This window comes from Hesperophylax consimilis, chromosome 2, assembly GCF_061612785.1.
Source record: "Hesperophylax consimilis isolate HC1 chromosome 2, BYU_Hcon_1.0, whole genome shotgun sequence".
NCBI lineage: Eukaryota > Metazoa > Arthropoda > Insecta > Trichoptera > Limnephilidae > Hesperophylax > Hesperophylax consimilis.
This window is the reverse complement of record NC_142837.1, coordinates 33,340,777-33,355,985: the sequence shown is the minus strand read 5'-3', so window position 1 is coordinate 33,355,985 and position 15,209 is coordinate 33,340,777. Positions and strand designations below refer to the sequence as shown.

The window sequence follows — 15,209 nt, the reverse complement described above, 5'->3', positions numbered from 1 at the left end:
GATGGGGTAGTTCACAATGTTAATTATTTTGCCGCACCTTCTTGTATTCCCTGTGTTGCAATTGCTCGCCTAATATTTGGCTGCATTTGCAAGTACGGGGTAAGTCAAGGGAGAGGAGTAGATTTCAGAGTCTGTTACATGTTGTTTATGAGAAAGAGGTGGAGATTGGTATGGACTGGGATCTGCAATGTAACCTCTCTTTCTGATATGTGCTGTTTACAGGAGAGAGAGCAGCAGATCTATTAGCAGATCTGGACAAGAAGGCCAACCTGGAGAGACATTGCTGAGAATAAAAGTGAAGTGAAGCGGAACTCTTGTGCGGTATTCACATAAAATATGAATGAAATATTAAAAAAAGATTTAATTAACGAAGCGGGGTGAGCACAAACGCGAGTTTCAGTTTTGAGCCCAATCATTTACCTACAAATAAATTTTTAAAAACTCACCTAGTTTTTGTGCCGAAAAGCCTGATGTGATTTCTAACAGTTCCTTTCCGAATTTCTCGAAGTTAGCTTTAGTGACATGGGGCAGGCACAGCATTTCTTCCGGAGTTTCGGGGAGTATTTTTGCCATATCTTTAAGTGCTTGCAGATTCATTACAGAAGCTATAGAAATGTTTTTAGCGTGCGCAATTGACCTGCAATAAATAAAAGATATTAGCTAAGCTATGAAAATATAACTGACAAAGTTTTTGTTTGATACATTATACCGAATGATATTAACCTGCATGTAACAGTTAAAGCGGCGAAACATTTATCTTGGATCTCCTTGAGGGCAGGATTGGAATGATTATCAGATGTCTTGGTGGCTCCTCCGGCCAACATGTTGAGGGCTTTCTTCTCACATTTCATCGGGAACAGAACTTTAACCTCTTCATTCATCAACCTACAAAAAAAAAATCATTTTTTCTTACACTACAACAAAATTCAATTTGGGAGGCGGGTTTGGGTTTTGCCGCTCCGAGAACAATTTATTGGATAACCAACACCTCAGACAGCTCTGCATAGGTCATCCCAAAAAGTTTGGCGATTAAGTAGGGGTGCCCGGGTTCATCGTGTGAGGTTTGTTCAGGATTTCCACCAGCTGCGTAACGTACCAGATCGGGAGTCTTTGAAGAAGTCCTCTCCTCGCCGGACTCTCTCAACCTATCACCTTGCACACACTGACCCCTACTCAACTCTCAAACCTTTTACCTTCCCAGAATATCCTCTTCTTCCTTTCCTTAAAAGAGACCCTCCACGTAGCATCACAAAAGATCTCTAAGGGAAATTATTTTCTTGAAGGCCTCCTGTGTAAGGTTAATGTAAAAACAAAAAAAACAATCCGTTTTTATGTGGAAAATGTCAATAATGAGATGTATAACATCTATTGTAACAAACGTGCGACTACAGTATTTTGTGGGAGAGACGACATGAAAGAAAGCTAACTAGAGGTATATAAAAAGTATAGATGGTTGTCCGGTCTCTCTTCATCCCCACCTGCCATCCGAAATAACACTTTGTATTAATAATTACAACCTATTGGTTATTATTCCGCCATCTCGATATCACGGTAAAACCTTAAGGGTAGGTAAACTTAAATCAATCAATAATCTGCTCTTTCATAGGTGGCGCTAATTTGATTATTTTAGTAAAAAGACATTTTTGCAAGTTATGCTTTAAAATATAAAGATGAATTATTTGTTTGCGCCCGTATATACGCAGTATGAATAAATAGTTTTGTCCGTATACAAGCTCAATTCATTCAAGAAAGGCGTACCAATATATAAATCCAATATTGTTGACCCATTCCATCTGAAGTTATTTTTAACAAAACTGACCGCAGTAGCAATTGAATTAATTGTTGTGTGAGCGTGTGCTGAATTTATTGATGTAGTTAAAATGACATAAATTTTTGTTTTTGATTTTATTTAATACAAATTATTTTTTTATTATAAAACAAATAAAATTATTTTTTTAATATAAAACAAATTAAATGAATTATTTAATATAAAACAAATTAAATTAATTTTAAATTTAAATTTAAAAAATGTCATAAGATGGCAATGCATACTACTATTAATGTAAAAATAAACATTTTGTTGAGAGGCTTAAAGGCTTCTAACATAGCCGCCCTAAATTGTGGCGGCTAGGAGGGAATGGGTTAATGGAAAGAAGCACTATACAAAAGGCAAAGAAATTTCATCTACATAATTATCTATTCTGTTTTTAGTAGGAGAAGCCCTATTATCTTACTTGTGCACCTGCGGTCCTAATTTTAGGTAAGCGTTAGCAATGTCATTGCTGACAATAAGTTCTTCTATCAAGTACTCCTTGGTGACGAGCTGGTGCAGCAACCTCTGGGCGTCTCCACGCGGCCAGGACTTTCCACGACCGTGCACCGGGTGCTTGTTGTGGCCGTTGTCCATCACCTTCTTCTGGACGCTCCCCTTGAACACCTCGGCCATATGGAGTAAGGTGAAGCGGTTGCGGCCCATGCACATGTCCCGCACGGCACGGCAGATTACCTTGCAGTCTTCCGTCACGTCTACCACCTGCCACAAACATGTCAAAGCTTAAAGAACGATTTAAATTATAGACAGCTTGCATTTACAGAGCCCGGAATAAAGTTACCCCTGAAAAGATTTCTGATTCTGCTTTCTGCAATAAAAATTAAAAATACTAATTTTAGTTGTTTCTCCGTTTCAATGAACTCTAAGGACGGGTTGTTTCGGAGAACTTGAACAATTTTTCAAATTTCAAAGTTAATTTTCAAGTTCTGTGAAAGATATTTCTCTTCTGTTTTTATTTCAGTTCTGTCAAGCAACTAGCCTATAATGATATAATAACAGAATTTGAATAGGACTTTCACAGAACCCGTAAATGAACGTTGAAATTTGATGAATGAGATCTTGCATATTTACGCTTGATATCGTTCAGATGCCTCACATAGCGACACTATAGACGTCAGATAGCAAGGCGCGCGGCCAGCGAAGCTGAGCGAAGAACTGATAACTGATCTTACTGATCGCTACGGCCGGCGGCCGGAGCGGGGGGGGGGGGGAACCTCTCTCATCTTCGCCTGCGCTCGCGCCTACTCGGCTTAATTCGGCTACTTGCCGAAAACAATTCATTCATTCGTATGAGGGGTGATTTGGTATATTTTTATGGTAATTAAGTAAATTGCGAATTTTGTTTTTGACTGGTCGCACGCGCTGTTCTTTAGAGTTTCGTCTAGTGTTTTGTTTGTTTGCACGAAGTTGTACATTGTGAAAGTGAACCATGCCCCCTGATAAAAAAGTGCCCATACGTAGATAGCTGAATATCCTGGAATATTTACATACAACGGAAAAGTTTTGTACTGCCGAGTTTGCGAGAAAAACATTTCTAGCACAAAAAAGTTCCAAATAGACCAGCATGTCAAAACCAGTGTTCATATCGCAGGAGTGCAGAAGAAGAGCCCAGTACAACAAGTTTTTACAGTGAAGTAACCTCCAAAGGTTAACAACAAAATCACTTTAGCATGGATCTATGTGAAGCATTTCTTGCAAGCAATATCCCTCTATACCAAGGCTGCCCAACCCCAGGCCCGCGGGCCACAATGTGGCCTGCGAACGAATTATAAGTGGCCCGCGTGAACCATTTTCAAAAAACCCGCCAATTTGAAAAAGTGTCGCGAGCCCGCGGTAAAACAAACATTGCAGCTTGCGCGCGGTCACCAGTGTTGCCAACGAAGGCGATTAATCGCTATTTAGGCTACCCAGAACGAGAATCAGCGACGAAAAAATCCAACCTGTTGAACTTACTTTTTAAACAAAAATACACCGGTTTTTGATATAATATTTTTCGCGTCTGAAATGGAATCTCGTAGCCACCCTCCCCCCCCCCCATGGAATTCGAAAAATTGTTATGGGGAATCACATATGATGTTTTTGGGTGCGCGGATTTTTTTTTCTCAGCAAAGTTCCGTAACAACCCCCCCCCCCCCATGGATTTCAAATATTTTGTGGGGAGCACTCATTTTGAATTTTTTTTGTGGGGAATTATGTTTTATAGAAATTCTCTAACAACCCCCCCCCCATGGAAATAGGAACCGTCATGTATTCAGTGGCCCGCCAGTGATTCAAAATCGTCAATTTGGCCCAACTGTTAAAAAGGTTGGGCAGCCTTGCTCTATACAAACTGAAAAATCCTGCCTTGAAGGATTTTCTCAGAAAATATTGCATAAATCAAAATATACCGGATGAATCTACTTTACGTAAAAATTACATACCATCAATTTATCTACATGTGCTGGAAGAAATACGCAATGAACTCAAGGATAACATCCTATGGATTTTAGCTGACGAAACCACCGACACTTGCGGCCATTACATTGCAAATTTGATTGTTGGTGCATTAAAACTTGAACCTTCACCTTCCTATTTGGTGGCCTGCAGAGAACTTGAAAAGGCAAATCATTCTACGATCGCCAGATTTGTGAATGAGGGTATAAAATAAATATTTCCTGAATCTTCTGCGGATGAAAATGTGTATGTGTTGCTCTCAGATGCTGCCCCCTATATGATCAAAGCAGGCAAAGCTCTCCAAGTATTTTATCCCAATTTGATTCATGTGACGTGTTTTGCTCACGGAATTCACAGACTCGCCGAAGAAGTGAGATCCACGTTTGCGAATGTAAATAACCTGATTTCATCAGCAAAGAAAGTGTTTCTTAAGGCGCCTGCTCGTATAAAGGCCTACAAAGAAAAACTGCCAAATATCCCTTTACCTCCTGAGCCAGTAATAACACGTTGGGGTACATGGATCGAAGCTGCGATGTTTTACCATGAACATTTTGAAGCCATCAAGGGTGTTATCAATGACTTCGATAGTGCAGAGGCTTTGGCAGTTTTCCAGTGCAAAGAATCGTTTGACGACGCCAGTATTAAAAAAAAACCTAGCTATGATTACCACTAATTTCGCCTACATACCTGCAAGTATAAAAACGCTTGAAACTCATGGATTGGCGTTGAATGCATCTATTCAGGTTATGAAGGAAATTCGCCTTATGAATTCCTCGTTGCCAAAGCTACTCCCGAGTAAACTCAAAGAAAAATTTGAAAACATACTGAATAATAACCCAGGGTTTGAACCTTTGTGCCGAATTGATAACTTCATCAACGGGGCAGGTGAAATTTTGCCCGGAACAATAAGTTCAAAAATCGCACCCAAATTTAAATTCTGTCCAGCCACATCAGTAGACGTAGAACGTTCCTTTTCCGCTTACAAAAATACATTAAGCGATCGTAGACACAATTTTTCTACAGAACATTTAGAACAATACTTAGTCATATACGTTTTTAAAGGTAAATTCTAAATTTTATTGTTAAATACATTTTATAATTGATATTTTCGAAAATATAATTGTTAAAGCTTCCTAAAATAAAAAAAAAATATGTAAAAATACGACTTCCTGTATTATTTCATGTTGCATATTTTGACCCTTTTTATGGATTTTCGTGCATATTTTAGCTATTTTTATTGCATATTTGCATGCATATTTTGGGCTATTTTTGTTGCATATAATCCGGTCTCTAGTAATAAGATAGAGCTTATGTATTCATAATTGTTGTAAAGCACCCTTGAGATTATTTTACGCTAAAACGGCGCTATACAAATTTTCAAAATATTATTATTTTTTATCATACGGCATACAATACGGTGGATAATGTGACAACAGAAATTTAGTAACATTTCAAAATAATAAAATAATTCGATGGATTTCGAAACACAATATGTAGAAAGCTACGAGTTCTTTAGAAATTTGTAAAATAATAAACGACGAGTTCTTTTTAAAAATGGTTCGACGTTGGTAGACATGGGGTAGAATTTAGATCTAATATTACACAATGTAGACTTGTATAAAAGAGGTCATAAAAGCTACCTTCATTCAGCTCAGTCGCAAGCAGGTATTTAAGCTATCTGCGATCCTTCATTATCACCACTTTTTTTTTTTTTTTTTTAAAAGCGGAGACGGTTTACACGTAGTTCCCGTGAGCACTTAGGCCATAGGCCCATTGTGCTATCTCCCATTTTACCTCAATCCTTTAACAACAACCCAGTCCCTTTAATAAAGTTCACCAGGGTTGTCATAGGGTATGTGGCTATGTCTTCTGGTTCTACTGTATGTCTCCCCAGGTATCTGAGCCTAGTTCCCACCAGGGCAGGACATTGGCACCATAGGTAAATTGGAGTCTCTTCATTCTCTTCACATTTCCTGCATCTGTTGGTGTTTTCCACTCCCAACAGTTGCATGTGTCTCCTGAGATGGCAGTGTCCCGTTAGTAGTCCTACCAGTTCCCTCAGTGAGTTTCTGTCCATATCGAGTAGTTTCTTGGTTCGTCTAGGGTCTCGTCCTTTTATGAGTACTTTGGATCACCACTTGGTTGGGCATAATTGTTAGGGGGGTTACAAAGGGACCGAATGAAGGGATTGGATATGGATATTGCAAATACCCCCTAATATTAATACAGTAGAACCCCGTTAATTCGAACCCCGATAATTCGAAAAAACGCGTAATTCGAAATTTTCGCCAAAAAAATTTCCGCATAAAAATTTTTTCATACAAAATTTTTTTAAATTCGAAATTCGTTAATTCGTAATTCGAAATTTATTTTTGTCCGCGCACGAAAATTTGTTCATGTAATTCGAAAAAATTTTATTTTTGCGAAAATAAATCATAATATTTCGTAAATCTGAATCTAAAAGTCAGCCGTGGTGGTAAAACTCCGAAAAATGTATTTTTACGTGGTTATACATCATCCTAATTAGTATTATTATTTTGTAAATCTGAATCGATTTACACTGGAATGTCGTACTTTTTCAAATTTATTTTGAATATCCGAGTTTGAAGGGCCGAGAAAATACGTTTTACGCGGATACATGTCGTAGTTTTACGAGTTTACACCAAATATCTGAATTTAAAGAAAAAACAACGAAAGTTTAACACGTGGTAGTGTTCTCCAGTGACTTTTTAACATTTTACCATTGTTTTTTTAATAATATAAACTATAAAATTCACTGCATCCCAAACCAAAGTGTTGTGTACAACGGATAAAGTGCGCGGATTGGCCGCTTTAATTATGAGCTCACCATTCAGGGCTCCTATTGGTTGCGTTTGTGTTGTGAATTTGTGATACCCCTTGTTTACAATCGAAACTAAATTCTCTGTATTAAATCCTTTTAAAGTGACAATTGTGCGTCGAAAGAGATTACTCTTATCTCGCAAAATACTTTTTAGTATACATTTGTGTATTTTTTCTTTTAAATAAAATTATCCAGAACCTACAAAAAAACATATCCGATAATTTCGTGAATAAAACAGAAACTTTTCGGTAAAACCGATAGTGGATTTCGTAGATACATTCATAGTGATAAACTGTTTAAAGTTATTTGTGCTCAATTAGTGCAAATATAAAAAAAATCGTGATATAAAAACTCGATACGGCGACTTTTGTTTTGATTTACATAGAGCTAGACCGATTGCCCACCTACGAATTTTCAGGCGCAAAGCTGAACAGAACTAATACTTTGTTTCAAACATTGTTTTTTTTTTTATGTGTCCTTATAAAGTAGTGTTTAATAATGAATCGTCCTAAAAAACGACACATAAGCACCATGATGTCTCCTAGTCCAGAGGATATAGGAGGAAAGTGCGTCACGATTGAGGATGCGGATGAAAACAGCTCGGTTACGTCATCCAAAGGCTCGGACGTCACCGAAGCGGAATATCCTTGCGCTTCAGGAGTAGATGTGCTCAATGAAACCCAAGCACATTTGACAGCTCTTCAACTTGTGTTAGCAGAGAAGCAATCTAAGGTCTCAAAAGACCAGCAGCTGAGGATCGCTAGAAACGTATCGGAAGTTTTCAGATCCGTATCTCAGCTGTTGTTGGAGCGCGAGACGATGCGTGCGGATTTAGCTACAGTTACAGCACAACTTAGAATGGCAGAAATAAAAATACGCCACGAGAAGAGGGAAAAAAGGCACCTTGAGCAAAAAATCATACAATTAGAGTCTGATCTCGGGCCTGTAATGCGGAGAGTGGCAGTGGCAACGGAGGCTACCCTCTCTTTTGCTGACATCGCCCGAAAACAGCCATATGATGCTCACCAACCCCCACCAATCACTCAACAAGGACATCGCGTCGGACCACCAAGACCTGCCGTTTGCATCTTTCCAACGGATGCGGACGCCACAAAGGACAGTGACGGTACGAAAAAAATTATTGAAGATACAATTCGGCCATCTGAACTAGGCGTTCGGGTCACGGGAATAAAAAAAATAAGAAATAAAGGCATCCTGATCAATACGGCAACCACGGGCGAACAACAAAAGCTATTAAATGCACCTTGCTTCGACAACTCGAGCAAACTGAAGGCCCGACTACCGTCAAAGCGTCTACCGAGACTGATATTCTTTAATGTTCCCCGGGACCTGTCCGACGAAGATTTTTTAAGGATGGCTCTCACTGGTATTCCCAACGTTGAAGACATTGAAGAAACTATTGCAGGCTGTAAACTAAGTCACCTGGCTGGTGCTCGCACAGGTAACGCTTGTCACCGTATCTACGCAGTACCCGCTACCGTACGTAAATTTCTAGTCGAGCAAGAGAAAGTATTTATAAGCTGGACTATTTGCCGCGTCCGAGATTTTATTGGCCTTACTGTCTGCACCAAATGCTACATGATTGGTCACTCATACAAGTATTGCAGAGATACCAAACCCACATGTGGACATTGTGCTCAACAGAATCATACTGGTGAGTCCTGCCCAAATTCCACCATCAAACCAGTTTGCGCGACATGCACCAGATTTGGTAAGCCTGCTGATCACTCAACTGGAGATAGGGACAACTGCCCGGCCTACATCGCTGCACTCAAGAACGACCTTGCAACTATAGATTATGGAGTGTAACATACATGAGCATAAGTGCCTCACCATCGAGAATTATAATCCCGTGACGAACTGTCTACGAATAATGTATATGAACGCGAGAAGCATCCGTAATAAGTTTGATGAGATCGAAGAAAAAGTAAGAAGTTCGCGGTACATTGTACACGTGCTCGTCATTACGGAAACGTGGCTTAAGATTGGAGAGGAAAAGTTTTACTCCCTGAATGGTTACAAAAGTGTTTTTGCTTCTCGCCCCAACGAAGGAGGAGGCGGCGTAGCAATATATGTGATTGATACTATGAAGTGTGCAATTATTGAAAATTTCTCAAATGAAAATTCCTTTTTAGGTATAACGCTTAGTAGCAGTGATAGGAAACCAGTTAACATCTATGCTATCTATCGAAAACCCAACACAAATATGCAGGATTTTCTAATACATCTAGAAAAAATACTGAACGAAAGTAGACAAGATACATTAATATTCGGAGACTTTAACATTGACATATCCATATCCACACACTCTTCATTAAATTTTTGCAACATCTTACAATCTTACAATTTTTCAATACATAACAAAACATTTCCCACGAGAGTCACTGATACAAGCTGCACCTTAATAGATCACATCTTATCAAATAGGCAAAACATTCAGACTACTATATCGAATATTGATGATCCACTTAGTGACCATAATATACTTATTGTTGATTATAAGAACAACTTAAAAAAATGTTTTAATAATAGAACCAAATCCCGGATTACGAGACCTATCATCAACAGTATGTCAGTAAAATCCTATCTTCTTGATAACAATTTCACGATCAACTTAAGCAACTCAGAAGACCCTTTTAAAAGTTTCAATTATCACATTAAAAAGGCAATAGAATCAGGTACAACTACACCAAAAACAGGATTAAGAAGTCGGGTACAACTGAATACTCCGTGGTTTGATTCCAAATTAAATACATTAATCAAAGAACGAAACCAGATTCACAAGCAGTGGAAACAAGACCCTGGTAATCTTACTCTTGTAACACTTAAAAAGAGATTGAGAAATACCATTACTAATTATAGGCGAAATCTAAAACACAAATATTATGCGAACAGTTTTCAACAAAACCAAAATAACCCCACTAAAACCTGGAAAATCATAAACTCTATTCTATCAAACCGAACACATAAACCAACTAACGAAATAGAATCCCTCGTGGTAAATGACTGCGTAATTAAGGATCCGAGCCAAATAGCATCCGCATTTAATGAGTTTTTTCTCTCAATAGGAAAAAAGCTAGCAGCTACCATTCCGTCATTCCCGGATGACTGTAATACCGTATTTTTGGAACCGAAGGCTTGCCAATCCTTGTACATGGCTAGGACAAACAAAGATGAGGTACTGAGGATCATCTCTAAAACTAAGCTGAAAGCAGCACCGGGACTCGATGGAGTAACACCATCAGTTCTTAAGACTTGTAAAGAAGAATTAGCGGGTCACCTTACAGAACTTTTTAATTGGTCACTGTCCTCGGGAAAGTTTCCAAATGAATTAAAGTTAGCGAAGATAATACCTATACACAAAGGAGACTGTAAAACATGTATCTCTAACTACCGTCCTATATCACTTCTATCGGTTTTTTCAAAAGTATTTGAGACCATAATCAAAGATAGACTCCTAAAATACATATCTGCGAATAATATCCTTACACCACAACAATATGGCTTTCGGAAAAATTCTAGTACTCAATGTGCCGCCTTTGATTTTATCTCCAACCTTCAACAGTATATAGACCAGGGTGAATATGTGGCAGCCATATTCATAGATCTCAAAAAAGCCTTTGATACGGTCGATCATGAAATACTCTTAAAGAAATTGGAATATTTGGGAATTGTTGGGAAGCCCCTAAATCTCCTCCGAAGCTACTTAGATGATAGATTTTGTCTTGTTGAAGTCAAAGGTGTCTCGAGTGGCTTAGGTAAAATCACATGTGGAGTGCCACAGGGATCAATTCTTGGGCCTCTGCTTTTCTTGCTATATGTCAATGACATAACTAAATGTGGTATCTCTGGAAACCTCCAACTTTATGCGGATGACACTGTAATCTATTATCACAGTACAAGCCTGAGTGACCTGGAGTCTCAAATGAATGTAGATGTCTCAATTCTAGCTAATTGGCTGCGTATTAATAAATTGAGCCTCAATATAAAAAAAACGCACTACCTAACTTTCGGTAATAAGGATTATGTGCACATGAATATCACACTTGGAACTGAGAAGCTCCAAAATATAGAAGTCACGAAATATTTAGGGCTATTAATAGACTCTAAACTTTCGTGGAATTCCCATGTTGAGCATGTGAAATCTAAAATATCCCCAATAACCGGCGTACTGTACCGACTCCAAGGTCTTCTCTCTACATCTCTACTAAGGGCCACATACTATGCGATGATTCACTCCCATCTGAGTTATTTAGTTAGTATCTGGGGCACTATTACTAAAAAACAAATATCAGAAATACAAGTGATTCAAAATCGAGCAATAAGGAATATCTACCGTCTACCGTGGGATATACATATCAAAGATATATATTTAAAGACAAACATACTTCCTTTTACGGTTCTACCTAAATACAATATCACTTGTACAATATTACAAATCATACATAGATCCTCACACACTAACATCAAACCAGCATTTAATTCAGACATACACCAGCACAAAACACGGTCCCAAAATCTAATACACCTAGCATCGTCTACCCACACAACAAAATTTGGTATTAACTCATTACAATATATTGCATATAGACAATACAATGCATTACCTAATGAAATAAAGCAATCAGTAACTAACAAAAAAATATTAGTTAAAACGCTTAAAGATTATTTCCTGAAAATGTTTTTAAACCAGTGAATTTTCGCTCGCTTTCATATGTTGGTTTAATATGTTTCATGTGTATAGATGTCTCTCAGTATTTCTAAAATCTCTATTCTTAACAATGTATTTTTCCTTTTTTATTTATTTTTCTTTTCCTTTTCAATATGTTGTATTTTTTTAAAAGTGTAATATCCTTGTAAAATGTATTTTATGTGTCTGTACTTCCCGTAATGAGTTTTATCTCAACTCATTGGGAATAATGTGTTACTTACCATGTTTTTGTAATACATTATAAATAAATAAATAAAAAAAAAAAAAAAAAAAAAATAAAGGGTCGGCCGCGACGGAAATCGGCCGCGCATTCTCGATTTGCACTGAAATATATCGTATTTTTTCGAATTTATTTCGAATATCTGAATTTAAAGAGCCGGTCGCGATGGAATACGCCACGAATTCTCGTTTTATGCGGAAATATATCGTATTTTTACGAATTTAAATTCAGAAATTTGCATAAAAGGCCGAAATACAATAAAAGACCGGCCGCCACGGAAAATTACTGGGAAATCTCGATTTACGCGGAAATATATTGTATTTTTACGAATATCTCTATTTAAAGGGTAGGCCGCGAACGAAATCGGCAGCGAAATCTCGATTTACACGTAAATATATAGCATTTTTACGACTTTATTGCGAATATCTGAATTTAAAGGGCCCGCCGCTACGGTAATCGGCCGCGAAAATAAAGAAATAATTGGTATTAATACGAATTTACAACTAAAATACCATCTGGATTTGAAGAGGCCGCCGAGAAAATCGATTTTCGGCGTATTTTTTTTTATTATGATTTCGAATTAACGAGGTTCTACTGTAATACTTCCAACTCCCGTGAAATATTGGCAATATCAACAACTCTCGCCACTAGGAGCTAGAGGGTATTTGCTTTGACATTCCTTTCAATGGCGGCAAATTGAATTTATTTAGTACTAGCTGACGTGCACCCGGTGTTCCTCGATTTTTCTCTACTTTCTATAAATATAATATGCATGTATTATATATATATATATATATAAACTATCTGGAAGAAATTCTCTAAATGATAGTGAAAACCATATCAAAATCCGTTGCGTAGTTAATAAGAACTAAGGGCACAAACAGACAGAGGCGGAAAGTGACTTTATTTTATACTATTTAGAGATTTGGTGGCGGTGGCATTTTGATAAAAAAATGTTTTAAAAAGTGTATACCGTGGTTCAGTTTACGAACAAACAGCAATAACACTCCCAAGTCGTTTTTCAAGATGCCATAAAACGTTGACAGGTTATTACAGTAATATACAGTTTTCCATGAACAAAATAAAGTCTAAAACGAAACATGCTGTTTGTAAGTTATGCATCTGTGATGAAGTCAACTAAGCTGGAGAGACCTATAACTTGCACTTGACTTGCACAGTTCCACCTTTAAAATTGGCTTGCCAAAGTAAGCCATATAAAATGCTTTACCTATATTAATTTGTATATTAACTTTATATTCAATTTGATTATTTCCTCAAGACATTCGTCGATTTCAATTTTACGCTCGTAAAGAAAAGGAGATTATGTTGTACACTTTCTTATAGCAATAAGCCCTCTATAAGGCAAAGAATCCCTACTGCATTCAAATGTTACAAAGGCAAACCTTGTAATTGTCCCCTCGCAGGCAGTTGTCACAGGCCGTGGTGGGGATGGCGCGACAGGCATCCCGACTGAAGGTTTCTCCAAAGTATGCCAGAACCTGCGACCTCCGGCATTCTGTCACATTCTCGCAGAACTCCACCATCCTCATCAAGTTGGCGATGTGGATTTTCTTAGCTTCGTAGTTTGCGCTGCGATCCACTGAAATGGTCAATAGTTAACACTCGAAAGATAGAAGATATCAGTTAGCAGGAAAGCTCAGATTGTGGGGGGTCACACCGTGGAACCAGGAGACATAAGTACACATGCTATGTTCACACGGTGCTATACTATTTTTTTATTTTTTTTATTTAACGGCAATATAAAGTAAAGTAAAAAAGATACAATATTAAGTAAAATAAAAATATAAAGTGATGTAGTTTGTTCTCAGTCCTCCTCACTAGGTATTCCTGTTCCGAGGCGGACTTTAGGTTGTTGTATGTGTGTTGATCATGATTTCCTCATCTTCTAATTTGTTGGTTCCCACAATCAATGCTGTATTTGAGCGTGGCCTATATCGCTCACCATACAATCCCATACAAACATCTAACACGAGATATTACATTACACGTATCTGCGTGTCCTAGTTGATAGGCCGTGATCAGAGAGCGCGCACGGGGCACTTTTTCATTGATATTTTTCACAGTGAAAACATATAAATACGAGTGTTAAAAATAATCTATTTAGTTGGATCTGATTGAGTGGGAGTGCATAGTGCATAAATACAAAATATGCTAAAAATTAAAACAGGTATTATTGTTAAATTTGTACTTGTACTGGTTTAAAGTTAAAGTGTTTTTTGCTTACGTTTGACTCATTCAAACTTATTCCAACAAAAAACGTGGCAGAATGAAACAAACAGAAACACAGCTGCGACAGTTGCTAATACATATACATAAATATCCTAAAACAAAAATAATTAACCCTATTGACTGGTAAAATAGTCAGCGAGAGCAAGTTAGACGGCAGTATAGTAACTGAGCGTGTAAGCAGAGATAGCCCTGAGCCAAACGGCGCCTGGCGCCAGTAAAATTTTGGCGGCCCTTTATCAAAACCACTACTATCTACTACCTATTACTATCTACTACCAACTAATATTAACTAACTACTATTACTATCTACTACCAACTAATATTAACCAACTAGTATTACTATCTACTACTTATTACTATCTACTACCAACTAATATTAACTAACTAGTATTACTATCTACTACCTATTACTATCTACTACCAACTAATATTAACTAACTAGTATTACTATCTACTACCTACTACTATCTACTACCAACTAATATTAACTAACTACTATTACTATCTACTACCAACTAATATTAACCAACTAGTATTACTATCTACTACCTATTACTATCTACTACCAACTAATATTAACCAACTAGTATTACTATCTACTACCTATTACTATCTACTACCAACTAATATTAACTAACTACTATTACTATCTACTATCTACTATCTACTACCTATTACTATCTACTACTAACTAATATTAACTAACTACTATTACTATCTACTACCTATTACTATCTACTACCAACTAATATTAACCAACTAGTATTACTATCTACTACCTATTACTATCTACTACCAACTAATATTAACTAACTACTATTACTATCTACTATCTACTATCTACTACCTATTACTATCTACTATCTACTACCTATTACTATCTACTACTAACTAATATTAA

At 37.3% G+C, this 15,209-nt stretch overlaps 1 protein-coding gene across 1 annotated transcript in view; it reads right to left on the bottom strand.

The window, feature by feature from the left end:
* The window catches only part of Blm (Bloom syndrome helicase), a 42,481-nt gene that overhangs the window by 6,866 nt on the left and 20,406 nt on the right, over positions 1–15,209 (bottom strand). Inside the window, exons 13-16 of the mRNA XM_089642272.1 lie at positions 13,462–13,658; positions 2,235–2,533; positions 724–885; positions 447–637 (exon numbers count right to left, since the gene is read on the bottom strand). Coding sequence (XP_089498398.1) covers positions 447–637; positions 724–885; positions 2,235–2,533; positions 13,462–13,658 — 849 coding nt within the window. The remainder of the gene's footprint in view (positions 1–446; positions 638–723; positions 886–2,234; positions 2,534–13,461; positions 13,659–15,209) is intronic.